Here is a 19,557-nt window from a genome sequence, read left to right on the forward strand (position 1 = left end):
GCTGCACAGCTTTTCTCTGTAGCCATGTGACTGCACTTGAGTGGTGCTAATCAGTAATTAGTCTCTTATCAAAAATTTTCTTCACCTTAGGGGGGGGGGAGATTCTCTTAAACTCATTAGAGCCGCCGCGGTGGCTTAGTGGTTATGACGTCCGGCTGCTGACCCGAAAGATGCGGGTTCGATCTCGGCCGCGGCGGTCGCATTTCGATGGAGGAGATATTCTAGTGGCCCATGTACTGTGCGATGTCAGTGCACGTTAAAGAACCCCAGGTGGTAGAAATTTCCGGAGCCCTTCACTACGGCGTCCCTCATGGCCCGAGTCGCTTTGAGACACGCTAAACCCCCATGAACTAAACTCATTGGACCAAGTTGTGAAAAAGTGCCAGAACCGTTGCCTATGACGGTTACTGGTCGTATGGCACATTATGTTTGATTGTGTTGGCCACAAACAATCAAAAATCGGCATTTGAAGCGAAACACCGTCGTTCGTGTTTGTCGACTGCAACGAATATCATCATCATTAAAACAGAGAATCCAAAGGTCGCTGAGCAGCCGTTTCGAAGCCGGAAAAGTGGAGGGAGAAGTAGCTAAACATGAAAATGATACGAATGTGATGGTGGTGGTGAGGCTCTCGAATGTGTTTTCGATTCTTAGCTCTGAATTTGACAGACATGACATGCGGCATATTGCAGTGCTCGCCTGACGCTAATCATACTGGCAAGGCAGACTACAAGCAATGGTACTGCCGGCACTGTCGAGGAAAGAAGCGTAGTACGATCTCGTGCAGTTCATTCTGCCTGCCATGAATGCCACAGATACGTGAGTATATTGCGACAGTTTTTTTCAGAGTGCATTTGCGTGTCTGATGTTATGTTCAGTGGGACAGCTTTATTCTCCAGCTCACGAGGGGTGATGATGCTGTAGTAAAGCATGTGAAATAATCCGGGCTAGTTCTAATAGGCGATGTTGCCTGAGAGCGAAACCTCCGGGGTTCTGCTTTCCTCCGTGATGTCAGAGAATTTTTATCTCTTAAATGAGTAAAGCACCGTACATCCGTAGTCTTTATCAGTGCGGAAGTCGCATAAGCGTGTGACAATTACTCGCCTCGTCACATTCATTGTTGTTGTTTGATTTTATTTTTTTCGTGTTTGTACCGCAATGACGTGCTTGCGTTTTGCAGCGTGAATTTTTTTCCAGAACAGAAGACGTCCCGTGCGACATCTTAAATTCCACGAAGCGGATTATTTTTGGCTGCACGTCCCGGAAATTTGTTATCGTGCAGTCGTTAAACTGTTTTTGTGCTTCTTTCTTGTAATTCAGGATACTTGCTGCGAAAACTGTTGGGGCAGCTTTAATTTGCTTGTTTCAGAGTTCACATAATACCGTGTAAAAGAAATAAGTGGTGTTTCTGTTACTGGCGATCGTAGTATGCACCACAAGTTACATATCCATTTGAATAGTATTCATTTTGTATGTATATTGGCTACGTAGTGGCAACTGCTACTTGCGGGAACACTCTTTCCACAAGCACTTGTAAAAACTTATATTTATTTCACTTTGATTTGAATGAGTTACGTTAATAGAAGGGAATACTTTTTTTTGCAATGTAGTAGTGCAGCATTACAAATTCAATCTCATTTTATTTTATTTTAAATGAAGGCAGTACACTGAATCTGGGTTCTCCTAGTATAACATGATGGTTTTTGTTGCAGAAGTTTGTGTATTGGGGAATCGCAAGTAACATAATTTGCCTAATTGTAGGTCCACTGTGCCGGCTGATGTGCCCGAAGTGGCAGCAGCGTACCCAGCGGCATGGAACACCACAGCCCCATTGGAAAAGTTGCCCTTGGACTCCAACTTTGCCTGGTTACTGTGTGCTTTGCTAGCAGCCACTGCATGGGTCATCTACATCACATATTACAATGCCCGTGTTTTGGGTTTCCTGTTGACCAAAGTCCTCAACCGCTTCGTGGGGAAAGCATATCTCAAAATCGGTAACTCTCACTGTTTCACCTTTTAAGCATGAAATGCACGAGGTTGGCTTTTGGCTGGCTTTGAAACACAAATTTAATGAATATAAGTTTGATTAAGATTCGAAACCCTGCCAGTAGTACATTGTGCTAAAGAATGATTCTAGTTGTTGAGTTCAACCACAGTCTGCTAACTCCTGATTGAATTGCAGACCAGCACAATTAAGTACGGGAGCTGCAATTGGACTCGGGGGATGTAAAACTGACCACAGCAAGTTCCTTTCCATAGTGTCTGAAGTAGTGATGCAAAACTATCGATAGTACTATCGATACTATCGATAGTTGAGTCACTATCGAACTATCGATAGTAGTATCGATAGTGCGCTATCGATAGTACTATCGATAGTAGTATCGATAATACTGTCGATATTACTTTCAATAGCTCTATTGATAGTACTATTGATAGCCGTATCGATACTACTTGTTATATATAATACTATTCGAAATTTCCGGAGCCCTCCACTACGGCGTCTCTCATAGCCTTAGTCGCTTTGGGACGTTAAAACCCCATAAACCATCTATAAAATCAACCACGCGTACCCACTCCATCCTAAACTTGGTTTCCCGAGTGTGTGGTATGGAGGTGATGGTATGAGTAACTGATACGACTCGCCCGTTTTCGCAGCCTACGCGTCACCAAGCTCTGCAGATGTTCCCTACGTAAAGTAGCCGGATAAAATGTTAGCATGCGAATGTCCTAGTTGCAAAGCACGTGGGCGACAAGCATTTCTGCAGCGGTTGCGTCAGCAAGACGACGTCTGCCGTGCACGATAGTGTCGTGTAAGCCAGCACGACTTGCGCTGTTTGTTCTTTCATGGGATGCAGTTCCAGATATTTTTACGACCAGTCCCAGTGCAGGTTAAATGACCACAGCTCGTCAAAATTTACCCGTAGACCTTCACTACGGCATCCGTCATAGCTTGAGTCTCTTTGGGACGTTAAGCCTCATAAGACCGTGAAACCGATCGGGCATCGCAAATTTTTGTTTATATCGCTGGCCAACAAATGCTTAACATCAATATTGTTACTATCAGTAGTGTTACCATCGACAGTTTCACTATCGATAGCTGTACCATCGCTAGTAATACTATCGATAGCAACACTATCGATAGTAGAGTATTGATAATACTATCGATAGTCTATCGATAGCGGCACTATCGATAGTTTCAAAAAACTATCGATACTATCGATAGTCAATTTTCCGATAGTTTTGCGTCACTAGTCTGAAGACACTAAGCTGTGCAAAGCATACCATTTCATTCTTTGTGTAGGGTTGGTAATGGACTATTCCAGCATTTTTTTTTGTTCACTCTGCCTTTTATCTCCAGCATTATTGCAATTGGCATTTCATTTTGTGCAGGCTTGCCATCCTGTCTCAGTGAGCACTGTAAACTTGTGGTTGTCGTGTGTCTGTTTTCATGGACGCAAAATGCAAAATTACTCATGCATTGATATTCTAGTGCAATAACACCAGCTGGTTGAAATCAATATGGAGCCCTCCAGTATGATTTGTCTTACCACTGCAGCATTGGCTTGGCACATAGAATTATTAATTATTTAGTAGTCTATCATAGTTTTATGATCAGTGCTCAATAGGTATATGTGGAAGTGTGGGGGGATCAAGAAAGAGCCATATGCTGAGGTCGCTATGGTCCTTGATACGTTCCCCCTACATGATCATGGCATAGTTGCGCAGGGTTTTTCATTGAGACAGATATGAAAAACCTTCTAAACTGGCCAAACATATTGCCTTTTTACTAAAGTGCAAAGCTTTGCAGCCTTTCCACATGACACTTCGCTATGGCTGGCAATGATATGATATACGCCAAGTGTTCCACTCTAATTGCCTTCTCAACCAATCAGAGATTCGGTGCTTCCTTAGGTTCTAAAGTTTCTGTCAGGATGGTGTCACTGACCTGTGATTCTCAATTAGGTTCATGATGATGATTAAAAAGAAGAAACTACTTAATGTTTTTCTTTGGTGGTTGTAAACTGAAAGGCTAATGATGCTGTGTTTAAGGCACAAAGAACCTCATTATTGCACGTCATAGATTCCAGATATCCTTTCTTATATTCTGGATGATTCTAGAATATCCTCGAAGAGCCACTGGACATCCACCATACGTTTGATGGACATTCAGACGTATATCATTTAAAAGCTGGGCAACATGCTGAAATTATCTTGAAATTATCTGAAATTATCGCACAGTCATGCAGTTATGGCCGTTGGTGCAATTGCTGTCTTGCAGACATTATGGGATTTAAATTGGGGAGATAAACACGTTCTCCCCGTTTTACCGTGGCTGACACAGTTCAAAGCCGCGCGGACCCCACCCCGTGGTCGCGAGCGCTACCGAGCGCACGCCGACCACGGCGGGCCTTGCTCTACGGGAACAAAGGAATGACACACTGGCTGACACAAACAAGGCATTTATTGCTATAACAACAATAACGCCAGCTAGCAACAAAATACACTGAGGAATCGAGGATGTCCGACTCACCAGCACGGTTTTGAGCGAACGTTCGCCCACGGTAGGGCAGAGGGAAAACTTCGAGGCCGGACGGGACAGGCTTGGCGGGAGCAAGTTCCGACCACAAGACGCCCGCGGCGAAGAGCGAAGCCGCGAGCGAAACGTCCGCTCGCTTCCCGGTCCCAGGGAGAAGAGAGAGAGCCTTCCCCCGCACGCGAGCGGCAAAACACGCCATCCGTGGCGCTGGTGTCGCTGCGACACGAGCGCCCTCCGCTGTTAGTTAAAAGTAACCCCACTAAAGGGAGTGCGTTGTGGGGAAGCTAACCACAGGGAACTAGTGAGTTGAGGGAAAGCGAACGCAGGGGACGAAGGCGTCCCCACAACATGTAGCAAGCTCATACCAGTTTCATGTGTCAAGTGGAGCTATGGCCTTTGATGTGTCATGTGGCACTCTGCTGGTGGTGTTTATCCTCGCAGGTTTTCTCACTACACATTTTGGTTGCTTCTTCCTTCTTTTATTTAATATGTTGTAATTGTTGACTGTGCTGTCTGGCAAGAGCAAGAGAGAAAAAGGGAATGTTTTGCTCACTTCGATTTTTCCACTTCACTTACATTACAGGTGCAACTAAAGTAATGTGCAGCTCACTGCAGTTATATAACTCCCGTCTCATGCTTGGTAGAAAAGAATAGGAGGTTTTTTATGCTTATGCCAGCAAGTGTCACTGATGTGTTGCTCATAAATGTGAAAAACCTTCTAGTTTCCTGAGCAGAGCTAGAACTCCAAAGCATGCTTCATATTAATCTGATGGTGCCTGTACATAAATCATTGAGCATATGTGCTGCAAGTTTCTTGGGATGTCGCATGAACTGAAACGAGCCCAGTGTGGAGGCATGTGAAAGCTCTCAACCATGATCATGTTGTGTCGTTTTCTACTACACTGTTTCTTGCCATGCATTTACGGCTTGCAAAACAGCCTGAAAGTAAAAACCTGTATGGGCTTCACTTATGTGGCCGTGCCTCGTTGTGAATGTGGAAGTTGAAAATTGCTAAAAGTTGAAAATGGTTTTTGAGAAAAGGAATGGGGCAGTAATTGTCTGGCATCGGTGGTCATGGGAACCAAACAGTAAGGGAAGGGAGGAAGGTGGGAGTGAAATAAAAAAGAAAGAATAATTGGAATAATTTCTGGGGGAATAATTCTGGGGAATAATTTCAACCACCAGGGGATCTTTAATGTGCACTGACATCGCACAGCTCATGGCTGCCTTTGCAGTTCGCCTTCATCGGTAGTTGGCTGTATCATATTTTAGTGGTGACACGACATGCAACTCCAACCCATGTGACTCCCACGGCGACATTATTTATTCCTGTATCCTTCTCCATCCTATCCTTCCGGGCTTTCCCTGGACCATCCTGCACTCCCAATGCTTTTCTTTCAACTGCAGTGTACTCTGCAGTTTCAACTGCAGTGTACTGTCGAAAACGTACCAATGCACTACCACACACATGAATTATTTAAAAAATACAATGTAATTCCAGTAACAAAATCCTATGACTACCGGCTTTGCAAGCAGGGTGTCGAACCGGTATTTTTTCGGGTTCGGTTCGGGTTCGGGTTCACGCCTTTCGGGTCCAGTTCCGGGTTCGGCTCCAGAGGGCCATTCCGTTCCGGTTCGAACCGGTTCGGACCGTCTCGAACCGGTTCAAACGGGTTCAAACGGGTTCAGGACAAAAAAAAATTTAGAACGCAGATGGGTTTCAGTGATATGCGTTTTCTTTTTTCTTGCACATCGCTATACAAAATAAAAAATGCAAAGATTTGTTTACGAGAACATAAAAGTGGGCTAGTTGGTAACGGTTGCTTAAGCAGCGCAGGAAACAGGAGAAACGGAAGTCTGGAGACGACACAGACGCGGACTAACAACTGGTTATTACATTCTCGGAAAAGTATATGAAGGCGCAGAACTCAGTGAACCATCCAGAAAACAGAAGAGCAAAAATTAAAACTAAAAAACATACTGCGCATGCACATCGTAGTCGAGTCATGACATCTTTTTCAATGAAATTCGAAGACTATATTCCATAGTAGACGGCACTCCCCTATCTCCTTGACCTTATACAGTTGCCATGAAAGCCTGGCTCCTTATCTACGAAATTGATTTATGGTGAAGCAACACGCTCATCTGCATCAGTATAGTCAGAGTAGAAGCTTTGGCGAGTTGGTGATGGTTCACTTGCCACATAGCGCTAAAAAGACACGGACACAAGAAAGACACAGGACGGGCGCCTAGCGCCCGTCCTGTGTCTCTCTTGCGTCCGTGTCTTTTTAGCGCTATGTGGCAAGTGAATCATCTGCATCCTTCCTGATCATAAAGGCGTCCCCCATCTCCCTAAAAATTCGATCAGTGATTAATCAGGAGACTTGTCTTTCTGAGTGGGGAAGCAGATGAGCGTGTTGCTACACCATCTATCAGTTTGGTAGTTAAGGGGTCAGGCTTTCTTGGCATTGTGTGAGGTCCAGGAGATAGGGGAGTGCCGTCTACTATCGAAGATACTCTTCGAATTTCGTTGAAAAAGACGTCATGACTCGACGGTGATGTGCATGCGCAGTATGGTTTTTAAGTTTTAACCTTTGTTCTGTTTCTTTTTTTTGGGGGGGGGGGGGGTTGTTGTCTGTGCCCTGCGCCTTTATATACTTTTTCCAGAATAAAATAACCAGTTGTTATTCAGCGCTCATGTCACCTCCTTTCTTCCTTTTGTCGTGTTTACTGCGTTACTTGAGCGTGAAAAAAATTGTTTAATGCGAGATGTTCTCACTTTACCCATTTTATTTATTGTCCGCAGAAAAAAGACGAATTTACGGTAAGAGCCGCAAAATAAAAGGAACTTGAAATAAATAAAAATCGGCTGTGTATATACGCTATAATCTACCTTATGAGGTGTAGGACGAAAAGCCGATACATTTTGCATCTACAAGACCCTCCTGTTTGAGCAGTTTGGGAGACCCCGTAGCGCGAGTAATAGGTCTCGTACGCAGTGCACTTACGGCCCTGTAACTACGCAGTGTACTTACGGGGCCCCAAAATTGCCGCCGCACGCGCCCGCTACGTTCCCGCGCACTACTGAGAAATGAAACTGTCATGTATCGGCACGTATACAAACAGACAGATACCTTTCCGTCACACCGAAACCGACTTGCCAGTCCCCCCTCCTTTAATGCATGGTAAGAAAATGTTCGAGAATCCCTCCACCGCTCATCCCCCATCCAACGAGAGCCTCGTGGGAGCACTGGCTCTCCCTAACATAAAGAACTTACCAAACACATTTTATTTAAATCACCTATTCGACATCGCCTTTGTGACTCACGTTATAATCCTGAGCCCCTATAGCTCAGTATCTTCAAAAACTCAGTTAATCGTGGCTTCTCACTATAGTAAAGCAAGAAATTTGTTCGTGATAGAATGTTTCGTACTCCTCCTGGGGCGCTATCAAAGGCAACCTTTGCGTCCACAGAATTTTTTGCGCCCTTGATAGAGTGATACAGAGGGGTTAATCTGGCGTGCACCATTTGTCCACCAACTTGTTTCAGGAATTTATTTCCAAAGCTACAAACAACACCTTTCTGGTAGCTATGCTTATTAGGTGAGTAAGTGCTTTGCTGGACATGTTCGCGAGTGCTGATTCATTCTGTTTTCTCACTCTTGGCTTTTACTTACCTGTACGGCCTCTCCACAAGGCAGATGACAAATGTTGCGATCGGTCATTACTTCCTCTACCCATACATCTACAGCCTTACCTAAACTTTCTTGATACTAGTGTATTAAAGCGAAGTCAGCGGATGTACAGTGGAGCCCACTTTAATGGCCACAGATATAACGAAGGCTCAAGGAGAGGGCTGAGTCGGGTTGGTTGGTTCACGTTGAATGGTGCGGCAGAACAGCGCTGACGGGCGGGACGGAAGAAGAAGCGCATGTATTTGTCTCATCTTCTTCCGTCCCGTCCGTCAGCGCTGTTTTGCCGTACCATTCAACGAACACTCGCTTATTTCGAGCGGGTGTGGTGCTACAGTGAAAATATGCATAAGGGCAACGCAAATTCGTCGCAGATACAGCGAACAATTCTGGCCACACCACTCGGTTATAGCGAACGAGGTGGCGTGGTGAACTACCCCGAAGTTGTAGAGGGCGTCCTTCCGCTAAGCACGCAGATGAAATAGCGCCTCTCAACCTTCATTACACCGCCCCGGAAAGAACATGTCAACCCAGAAATGGAATTAAAAGGCGGCACTGCTGTGCGCAGCGCTAACCGGAAAGTCCGGCGTCCGGTAACACTGTAAATGGTAATGTAAACACGGTAACAATATGCTATAATTCTCTATTGAAATAGTAAGTAACCGCCGGCCAAACCCGCGTCGATGGCCAACGAGGGCAATCATTGCCTACGTGTTCGCCGGCTCGGCAAAGCATCCTGAGTAGAAGAAGCGCGGTGCGCGTGAGAAAGGGCCATCGTCAAAAGCGAAGCTACTGACGAATCTCGCGGATCAACTAAAAACAGCGATTAGATAATTTTTGAAATCCTTGCTGGCCATCCCAGTCACGTGGTATGCATAGCTTGCCCAGTCGTCTCAATCTTTGGCGCCGCTGCAATGTGCAGGCATTGTCATATAGCTGACAGTGCAACGGATGCATTCTGCGCCACAAGCGCTGCACTACTTCGTCGCTGCATCAGCCCAGTAACGACAGAAGAAGCTCGAAAACACCCTTGACCAGATGATTGCAGATTTCTGGCAACGCTTCGTTGATCCATAGCCGACCGGATGTTTCCTCGGATAACTACGCTCCTGCTGACCACAAAATCGCAGAAGCGCCTGCTCTGACGGAGACGTCGAACACCAAGTGCGAGCTCTTCCTACTGCCAGGAATCTCATTTAAGTGGCCGACCTGCCACCAGTTGCCATGCACACTTCATCCATGATTAGTTATACCCCGTCCCTAAATTTGTTAGTTGGCAGCAAGGTCTCGACGAGGATTAAATGACCGCCCTAGATAGCCTGGAAAGAGCCGCGGCAGGCTCTGCTTTGCACAAGTTGGCACGCATTACGCAGCTTTGTAAGAAATAATTGCCACTTTTAGCGGCCTTAGTATTTTTGGCTGTTGTAAGAAGAATCCACTTGCTACGAGCATCAGATATAACGAATGGAACCTGCGGGACCGTCCGGTTCGCTATAAGTGGGCTCGACTTAGTTTTACTCGGCCACAAAAACCTTTTTCACCCTTCAGACATGGACCTTACATGTTTGGACGTACTACCTTCGCGCCAAAGGGGCGTTTGTGCCGTAGTCAGTGCATTTCAACCTGTGCGAGCAACGAGAAACAATTTCAGCAATAATATGATATTTTTGTTATGATGCTGTATTCTTTTAGAACATACTTACGCAGCCTCTTAAAAAACCCATTGACATCATACATTTCATTATAACACTTACGTCTGCGATGAAAAACTCTTGAATTCCGTGCGAACTCTTCGTGTTCATAGGACGCAGAACCGCTGCGTTCCACGAGGTCACTGTTCAGACACAGTGCACTTTAACGCAGGAGGAATATGCTGCGCAAGTTCAACCTCCTGACTGGTCCCCCTTTCATGGCGTGTGCACCGTCTGGAATTTTCACGTGCGGGCAGACGCAGGTAGTTATGGTGACGTAAGGCCTTATGACGAGATCGCTGAATTCGACGCGGTCAAGTAAGGCATGAGGAGGGTCAGAGAGGTTCGAAATATTCCATGCAACAACCATAAAACGAAGCCTAAAAGATAGCCGAATAGCCTAAAGCATCTGTAAACAGTTTTCTGTTGCGCCGCCATTAGTACGAATCCTACTCGGAGTCAGAGGTAAGACTATGCATGCTCTTTTAGTTGTTCTTTTTACTGCGTTAGCAGTATAGCCTGCTTTCCCCAAAATAACCGCACTGCGTGCGTGCAGCTTCCATCCTTGATGCACACTCCGGTGGACGACACATCAGGGCATTCACTGGTAAAAATTCACCTTCAAAAGCTTTCACCCATCTCACCACCCCCCAATACCCACCTGTACCCGATATAGCCGATGCAGATTGTTGTGAAGGCTCAACGTAGTCAATCGCTCAAGCGTTCTAAGAAAAAAAAAACACTAACAATCATAAGCCTGTCGCGTCAGACACTAAGAACGGGAAATATGACTGCGAAAAGTAGATATAAGTCGCCAGACAGAGAATTCAAGATCGAGCAGTGCGATTACAGCGGATGGAGCCGCGCGCTGGCGACTGGCAGAAATTTTTTCTTAGAAGCAGAACAATTTCAGCGAATTGGCATAACGAAATCACTTCATCGTAGTTACATTGCATTGCAGTAGCATCTTTTTGGGCGTAATCACTATCGCATGCCAGCGAGCACATGTATTTCTGCATTGCTCTTCTGTGTAATCGGTATTTAATTTTTTCCTTTTTAGTACATCTCCACCGTTACCAATAACCTGCCTTTCGTTGCTTATTTCCGTCGCGCGCAAGCAAGAATATGCGGATTCTAAAAAAAAAAGAATCTGCACCAATTTATACATGCTTCTTTTGGTAATACTAGTAGTAATATCTCAGGTTTAACGTGTCGAGTAGACATTGGGGCTATATGACAGACGGTGTAGTGGAGGGCTCCAGATTAACGGAGACCAGCTGGGGATTTTCGACGCGCGACAGAGCACGCTGGTTGTTGTGTTTTTGGAATCAGCAGCCGAGCTCCACAGCCATTGAGCCATTTTTTTTTCTTTTTTGCCCTGCAGACCCACCGTGAGGGTTTTCATTTAGAACTTGCTGTCTAAGACAATGAGCGCCTACAAAAGTAAAGGTTGCACTACCCACTACGGTTGCCGAGTGGTTAGGGCGCTGGGTTACTTATTCGATGTACCCTGGTTCGAACTCATCTCCAGCGGCCACGTTTCGACGGAGGCGAAACGCAAAAGGCACCGTATGCTGCGCGACGTCAGTGCAAGTTAAAGGTCAACTGCGCCACCTTTTGAGAATTTCGCGATACTCAAGGATTGAAATCTATACAGGCTATAGGTAAATGATACTAAGTTTTTTGCGCTGACATTTAAAATAGTGACGTAATCGACGATTAAATTACAGAAGCGTCAATTAGGCTTCTTACCACGCACCAGACCTCCTGTAAGTTTGCTGTCGCATATACTGGGTACCATTTTCGCACTTCCCAGCGCAGACAGCTACGGGTGGGTAAATCTATGCGATAGATCATATCATTTTGTCGGAAAACAAGACGTATGCCGGGATGCAAAAAAAGTGGGGCTGAACCGGGTCCCGAACCGGTTCGGAACGGTTCCTTTGAATCGTTCCGGTTCGGGTTCAGTTCCAAGATGGCGAAAAAAATATGGGTTCGGTTCGGTTCCGGTTCCGGGCAAAAATTCGGTTTCGGTTCCGGTTTCGGGTTCGGGTTCAGTTCCGGTTCGACACCCTGTTTGCAAGTTGTTCAAACAAGAAACTAAATGTAACAATTGTACTATTCAGAACATAGCTCAGCTAGAAAATAATGTAGTTTCATACCAGACGCGTCATTTTGAACCATGGAAGGTTAACACAAATAGAACTACATGCGGTCTACAAATGCTGCAAAACAAGTTACCCCGATTACTAAACAGTTTGCAAGCTAAAAATATCCAACTCGACAATATAACTTTCAAAGCACTGCGCGATCTTTTCAAAACGAAGTAAAACGAGATTTTGTGTCTATAATATTTCCCCATGAATGTATTAAAAATGTGAGTACGTGTTACACTGAAATGTGGTAACAGTATATATGTTTTAGCGTTTTTTCTTGTAATATGTTGTTTTTTTTTCACTTTTTTTTCTTTACATGTTGTGATAAAATATGCTGTGTATAAACTTTTTTTTACGACATTCCGCCAACTGCCAATGAAAGGGGGCCTGCGGCCCTGTCAAGCTGGCTTCTGGCAGCTTTTTCTGCAGGCTTCCTGCATCATGTAATGTGATGTGAATAAACTTCTTCTTCTTCTTCTTCTTCTTCTAGCGCCTTGTTGTGACACTGCTTGCAACTAGGCTTGCTGTGACAGATGTGTTTGTCGCCACACATTCGTAACAGTTTAGTGGTACAACACTTTATTGGGGCACAGCACTTAGGTGTGACAAGTGTGTTAAATTGTATCTGTCGAATGATGTGAGTTTATATGTTGATTGGTGGTGAGCCACATCTCTAATCCACGAACCACAGGCCGTATACTTCGGATTTGCAAAAAGTGTAGCTGTAGCGGAGTAGCAAGGTGTTCTGTATTTTTTTTACTACATTAGTAGTATAGACCTCCTTTAGCAAAAGTGCCGTGTGCGATGCCTCCGCCCTCCAGAAGCACGCTCTAGAAGAAGTACTCTCTGGTGGGTGCACCTTTGGGCATCCACGGGTAAATGCATTTCCCTCCTACGAGCCTCTACCCACCTACCTCTGCCCTCCAGAAAGCTCTGCCCACCACTCACCCTCCTACCTCTACGCTTTGTGATCCTCACCCCCCAGAAGCCTGCATTGCACTGAAATGAAAAAGCCACGGTGAAACCAAATTCATACATGCGATGGGAAGGCAATCAATGTAAATGTGAAAGGCACAACCAGTACTGCTGAAGCATTTTTTCGCATCACATTTTATGATTGCCTTTGCATTATTTTCATATTGAAGCACCTGTGCAATCAGCACTTCAGTTTAGCTAAGCGAAATGAATTGTGACAAATGACACTTTTAGTATTTGTAATATAACAGTGACTTTACTAATAAGCCTTGTGATGTTCTGTAACTAGATTTGTTTGAGAAATGCTGGGGAAAGCCACTTGATATGCATTTTTGTTGTCAGTGAGTTTTCATTGTTCTTTCTTCACACCATGTAATGTAAGTGTTGTGGCTGTGAATGTGTTGTTTCCTTTTCTTTTTTTTTTTTCAGGTTCTGTATCTCTCTCTGTACTCTCTGGAAAGCTGATGTTTCGAGATGTTGCATATGTCACACCGGATTACACCGTACGGGCTCAGGACGGCTGGCTAATTTTCCGTTGGTGGATCCCATATGTAAAGAAGGAGTTCCCACGTAGTATGTATTATTGTCACCTCTGTTATGTGTTTGCTCTATGGGATTGCTTTACTGTTTTTATGCTTATCTATTCGTCCATGTTACTCATTGAATTTGTGTAAAGCTGTAGCATTAAAAGGTTCTTCTGCTTTACCGTTATAGTATTTACTTAGACCTTTAGTTCATTCCAAATTTATGCACTCTGACTCATCCTCATACCACATTTTTCTACTATAAACTGAACTGAATGTTAATTGGCTCCCTGTTTTCAACTTTGAATCTTGAAAAGGAACTTATGTGTGTGTAGACATGATAGGTTCCACTTGCCTCTTGGGAGCACTGAAAAACGGTGCACTTTACAATGGTTAGCATATGTATTGACACCATAACGAGAGATGTATACCTTTTAAGCTTGTGCACTTTTCTAAAGGACCAACAGCCCTGTACTCCCCCTTGTGACACTTTACAACAAAGTTGTTAAGGCAGTTCTTTATGTGAAATTCTGCATCAGGTGCCGGTGGTGCACAAAAAGTGAGGGCTGGTGTATCAATATGTATGCATAGTTAAAGGTTCTCTGATCACATAAAGTGGCACAAACAATCACTCGTATGGTTTGTGTACTGGAGAAGTTGTGCTTAACTGGTGGCACTGAGATTTTTGAGGGTTCTTCAGAGTTGTTGCCAGTGGCTGCCTATGTTGCGATGAAAGAGAGGCTGCATTGTGAAAGATATGCATGCACCTGATTCATTGCATTCCTTTCTTTAGTTCCCACAGTGTGGCCCGTTTGTGTAGGCATAACTAAATGTTGGTTTGGCAGAACATAGATACTCCCATCTCGAAATATTCAAGCCAGGTGGTGTCTCACAACTACCACATGCACTAAAGAAAAGATGCTTTCTGAGCTCAATAGGCTGTATATCGCAATGCTGTCCGCATGGAAAGTGCCAGTGAATATTCTCTATAATGCTATTCCCTGTATTATTTATGAGGTCCTTGTCCGTTTTTTAAAATAGATGTCAGAGGAACGAGCTTAATTCAGCTGTTGTTCTAAGAAAATGTTCAGCGTATTGGGGTTCTTACTGTTGTGTTTTGTGTGCAGAATGTGGCCCAGGAATGTATTCAGAGTGTCACTCTTTACTTTTTTTCAGCATGTGCTGACGCTGAGGCCCGTGTGTTTGTCCTGCTGAATGGCTTGGAGCTGCACATTTACAATCGATCCCAGCTGTACTCACACTTAGAGCAGCTGTTTGGCCTGGAACCCAGCGTGTTGCCTAATGGGCCTGACCAACCAAAGCCCGAGGAACCTCCACCAAGCAATGCAGCGGAGGACCATCCATGGCGGGATCTAGTGCCTGTGCTAAAGGTACTGTTAGTGGGCTGTGCTCTCACAAAGCGCTTATGTTGTTTGTATTTGATTTCACTAAGCATCTGTACTTCACTGTTAACTTTTTGAAGACATGCGACTTGTTGCAACCTGTTTGATGATTGAGATCAACCTTTTGCCTGCCAAAGTAGTGTTACAGTTGTCTAACTCATTGTTTGGTGATGCTCATTGTTACTTTGGTCCTGACTCCATGGCTTCAAGGGCACTTTCTAGAGTGGCCCTGTATATTTTTTTATTTTTATCGTGCTGGAGAGTTTTCTTTTGAAATATGCGCAGTTTCTCTAGTTTTGTTCTACAGAGCTAGGCTCCAGCACTCTCAATGATCATGCGTATGTTAATAAATGCAGGTGGAGGTGTCGACAGGGCGCTTGGTGTTTGGGAATCGTCTGCTCCCCACTACGATTTCAATCCGTTTCGAGGAAGCCCATGCTACTTACAAGACAAGAGCAGCTGCATCCAGGCTTGATTTGTTCCAGCATACGCTTGACTGTCGGCTTGACAGCTTCAAGGCAAGTCTTAAATTGCTTCAGATGTGTATTGCTGTCAGTGCCAGTGGCTAATAAAGGCTCCACTTAACCTTTGAACGCTAAGCAGTTCTTCGGGGTTGCTTGGTAGGTGAACTAGTACATTGTGAAAGCATACAAACCTTTGTGAACGAGATGCACACTTATGGGACAGCAGTGAAGAATGCGCATGCTGTACTGGCACATGCTGTCTTTTTATATTTTCCTTTAAATTTGCTTTGCTTTTTATTGCTTTCTTCATTTTTTAAGGCATGCTTGCATCCAGTTTGTTAACAAGAAGGGATGGTACATCAAAGCACGAGACAGCTAGTATGGAATGGGTCAAATGAGAATTGATGATGAAGGTGCTTTAATGGGAAAAACTGTTCAGGAACTGTATTGCTAGTCAAATACGCACTTCAGCTGTTTTATATCGCAGTTCGTTTTCTGCTACCTGTGGGCACACTTTCGTAAGAGTGTTGTATAGCAATGTCTGCTGCAGCATGGCTTATACACTTCAGGACAGTGGTCTATACCTTTGTGAGCTGCATTGAGGCATGCAGAGGAGAATTTTGGCAACTGTAAAACTCGGGGTGGTGTGCAACTTACAGAGGCATGATACACTGTGCACCACAGTGCCAGAAATAAGGTTTTATTGCAGCCAGAAGTTAGATACTGCACAGGCGGACGCCAATTAATTTTTTGTTTGTATGATTCAAGGGGATAAGAAGTGCACATCGACTCAGCAAAAAGCAACCTGTGCAGTCAGTCATCACTGGGCTTTCAGGAGGGACTTTCTTGTCCGAACCCATTGTGATGTCTTGGCTGCTGGACATGAGACCATGGGTTTTCTGCATTTTGATGAAGTTTAAATGAAAAAATGCCCTTGTATCGAGGTTTTGGTGTGCACTGAATAATGCCAGGTGGTCCACATTAAGGCAAAGTACTGCACTACAGCATACCTCGTAGCTTCAGTGTTGCTTTGCACCAACAGATTCATTAATTAGTCAAACATAGTTTTGTAACCACTGCTCTGTAAATATATGTGAAAGGGGGATTAAGAAAAAGCCATAAACAGAGATCGTTGTGGTCTTTGATACATTCCCCCTACATAATCATGGCATAGTTACACAGGGTTTTTCAGAGAGACCAATATGAAAAACTCCTTCAACTGGCCAAACATTTTTGCATAGCCAAACCAAAACTCTTGGCAAACTGCAAAGGTGTTGCAACCTTTAAAAATATCCCACAGGATGGTTTACAAGTGTTGTAACACAAATAGTCCGGAATTAGCATAGCTAGAACAAGAAAAGGTTGCTGTCGTGAAGCGCTAACAAGAGTATTGGTTGCTGGGGCAGAGCCATGGTTGGGCGGTTATTCTTGCACCACAGCCAATATCGTACCAAGCAACTGCAGGTGAGTGGGTTGTCCAGAAACCGTTTGTGAATGCCGAGGTTGCAGCCTTTGTCTTAATTGCTGCCTTAGTTTGCCCACTCTCTCGCCGCGCTTTTAACTCGGATGCTCATACTGTAGGGTCTTTGCGTCTTAGTCGCTTTGCTTCTCCTTCTGCGGCCCAAACCGATGAGTCTTCTCGCTTACGTCATCTTGCTGTGTCCACTTTTGAGCAAGATTGTGCTTTGAAGCACTGTGCCCAAGCCACTGTACAACAGTAGGTGTCTTAAACTATGCATTGAGCAAGATGCCGTAGACGGGCACTGCATCTCAACATTGTCATGCTAATGATGCCCCTTGCAAACTGCTGCATGCTTTGCTCTTGCCTCATAGCCCACAGAGTTGGCGCGTTTTGTAAAACTTCTTTAACCAGAACCAGCCGTATTTCTCAGATAGAGAGTCACAACTGGCATCCAGAAGTAACTGTATAATGCTGCTAATGGATTGCTCACAGTGCTTTTTGTTGACTGCAGGTCATGCTAGCCCCAAGTCCAAAGTACATAGGCGTGCCCGACGAGCCCCCACGCTTTATGGGTGAAGGCTTTGTGGTGCTCCAGTCCAACCGGGTTCACCTCTTTTACTACCAAGATGAAGCAGGTGGGTTACCTGTACCTTACTCTGTGAAAGCTAGTAGTGGCATGTTTATATTACACTCTATGCCCTGGGCCTTTCTATGCAATGGGAAAAGTGTGATGTAATGTTTATCATACTGAACAGAATGTGCAGTTAAAGATACTTGGAACTCTTTCGACCTCTGTTCATTAGCATGGGGTGGCGAGGGATAACTATGGTAGGATAATCTCAGGGGAGCAAACAGTTTGTTTTCTCAAGTGGTTTTTTTGTATTCCACTAATAATTTAATTTGCCCTCGTAAGCAGTGTGCAAGCCTGGAAATGTTGAGAAGTTACTTACTGAGGCTGTTCTAAGAAGCAAGGTTATCGAACTCAGCACGGTGAAGAATGCCACTTCACTCACATTTACCACCCAAAATTGTGTAGCATTTAGTTTAGCCAAGCCGTATTTAAAATAATTGTCTCGGTTATAAAGCCTTGAAGACAGATGTTATGCCTGGTGTTTGTAGTGGTGCCATATGTTTTTATTGAAGCCGCATTACCAAAGGCTGATAAATATGGCCCTTCCTTTTGCATTGACAGGGCTGGTCCCAGCGGAGCAGGAAGTGGTGCAGCTGGCCAATGGTGATCTGGTGGAACGGCGCAGTGCCCCTACCTGGGGCCTGGATGCCAAGTGTGGCCGCGGCACCAGCTTCAGCTATGGCCCTTGGGCTGATAGGCAGCGGGACAAACTCATGCAGTTCTTTTTTCCTCAAGACTACCAACCCTTGAAGCCAACGCCCCAGCCACAGGTCGGGGAGAGGCGCCGGGCTCAGTCATTTGATCTGCGCCTAAGCACCACAGCTGATGCTACTCTGGACCTTCTTTTCTCCAAAGAAAAAGTATGTGGTGCTTGCAATCCTATTACGCATTGTTTCAGTTGCCAGTGTGGCTGGGGTACTACTGGTTTTCCAATGCTTTCCCCATGCTTTCCAAGTGCTTTCCCCTTTCCTAGTGCTTTGTCTTCTGTGAGGAGAAAGAAATTGTTGGAGAAATGGGTCCTTGACACCATCTCGTCTAGACCAAAAATACGTTTGCCCTGGCACTCTTTGGCCAAGATCCTCAGTGCCTTTAAAAGCTAGTCATTGCTGTCAGGCTATTATGCATTGTGACTTTTAAATGCTATTTGCACTTAATGAGTGTGGGTATAAGCCACCCTGGCCACTGCACCAAGTAGAAGCTGCACACTAATGAACTCCAGGTGGCTGAAGTTTGTCTGGAGCCTTCCTCTACAGCATGTCTGATAGCATGTCTGATGCTTGGCTTTAGCATTTTAAATTATGATAATTGAATTCGGTTCTGCAGTAGAACCTCTTCGACGTGTTCTCGGTTCATATGATTCCCCAGTTCATAGACTTGAAATCGTGAGCAGCAGAATTGACCCATAGAGTTACTGTTTTTCTTCTGGTTAATGTGTTCCTAGATAATATGAGTATGTTTGAAATTTCATCAAATTATGATTGCATGATACAGTGATGAACAGAACGCTAACTCACAAGCGGGCCAGTCCTGGGGACGTGTGACAGAAGCAGAGATGCTATGGCAGGGACTAAGCGGCTTCTTGCTATGCATAAGTGTAATGGGGGCAGAGCATTCAAAAAAGGTGCTGGCTAAAAAGAGCTCTCAGATTTTTCGCCCTTGCTGGTGTCTCTTTACTTGGTTCTTTGCTCTGAGGAAAATGCAAATGCAGGTAGAAGTCTACAAGAACTAGAAGAGCTCTTCTGACCTTGCTTGCACCTGCATGTGCTGACTGGCTATCTTATAGAGTGAAGGAGTCAGCAAATGCCTTTATGTGATATTCTCGAGCCACATTTTTAAGAGGTTCGGGTGATTTCAGGTGATATGTCTTTCTGGATAATATGCCTTTTTCATGCTTTCTTAAACATTGTATGAACAAACTTCTACTGTTTAAAGCTTACCAGCTCTGTCTTGTTGAGCCTTAGTCTGAAAAAGGGCCAGAAAATCTTTGGCTCAGTTATGTGCGAAAGTTATGTGCTTGTTGT

At 44.7% G+C, this 19,557-nt stretch overlaps 1 protein-coding gene across 1 annotated transcript in view; it reads left to right on the forward strand.

Annotated features, from left to right (window-relative positions):
• Positions 1-569: 569 nt before the first annotated feature.
• Positions 570-19,557, forward strand: part of tweek (transmembrane protein KIAA1109 homolog tweek) — a 101,900-nt gene continuing 82,912 nt past the window's right edge. Inside the window, exons 1-7 of the mRNA XM_089566825.1 lie at positions 570-819; positions 1,762-1,994; positions 13,482-13,625; positions 14,753-14,967; positions 15,336-15,497; positions 17,417-17,540; positions 18,098-18,396. Of these exons, the coding sequence (XP_089422951.1) occupies positions 803-819; positions 1,762-1,994; positions 13,482-13,625; positions 14,753-14,967; positions 15,336-15,497; positions 17,417-17,540; positions 18,098-18,396 (1,194 nt within the window). The 5' untranslated portion in view covers positions 570-802. The remainder of the gene's footprint in view (positions 820-1,761; positions 1,995-13,481; positions 13,626-14,752; positions 14,968-15,335; positions 15,498-17,416; positions 17,541-18,097; positions 18,397-19,557) is intronic.

This window comes from Amblyomma mixtum, chromosome 1 (genome assembly GCF_055824585.1).
Source record: "Amblyomma mixtum isolate Tamu chromosome 1, ASM5582458v1, whole genome shotgun sequence".
Taxonomy (NCBI): Eukaryota; Metazoa; Arthropoda; class Arachnida; order Ixodida; family Ixodidae; genus Amblyomma; species Amblyomma mixtum.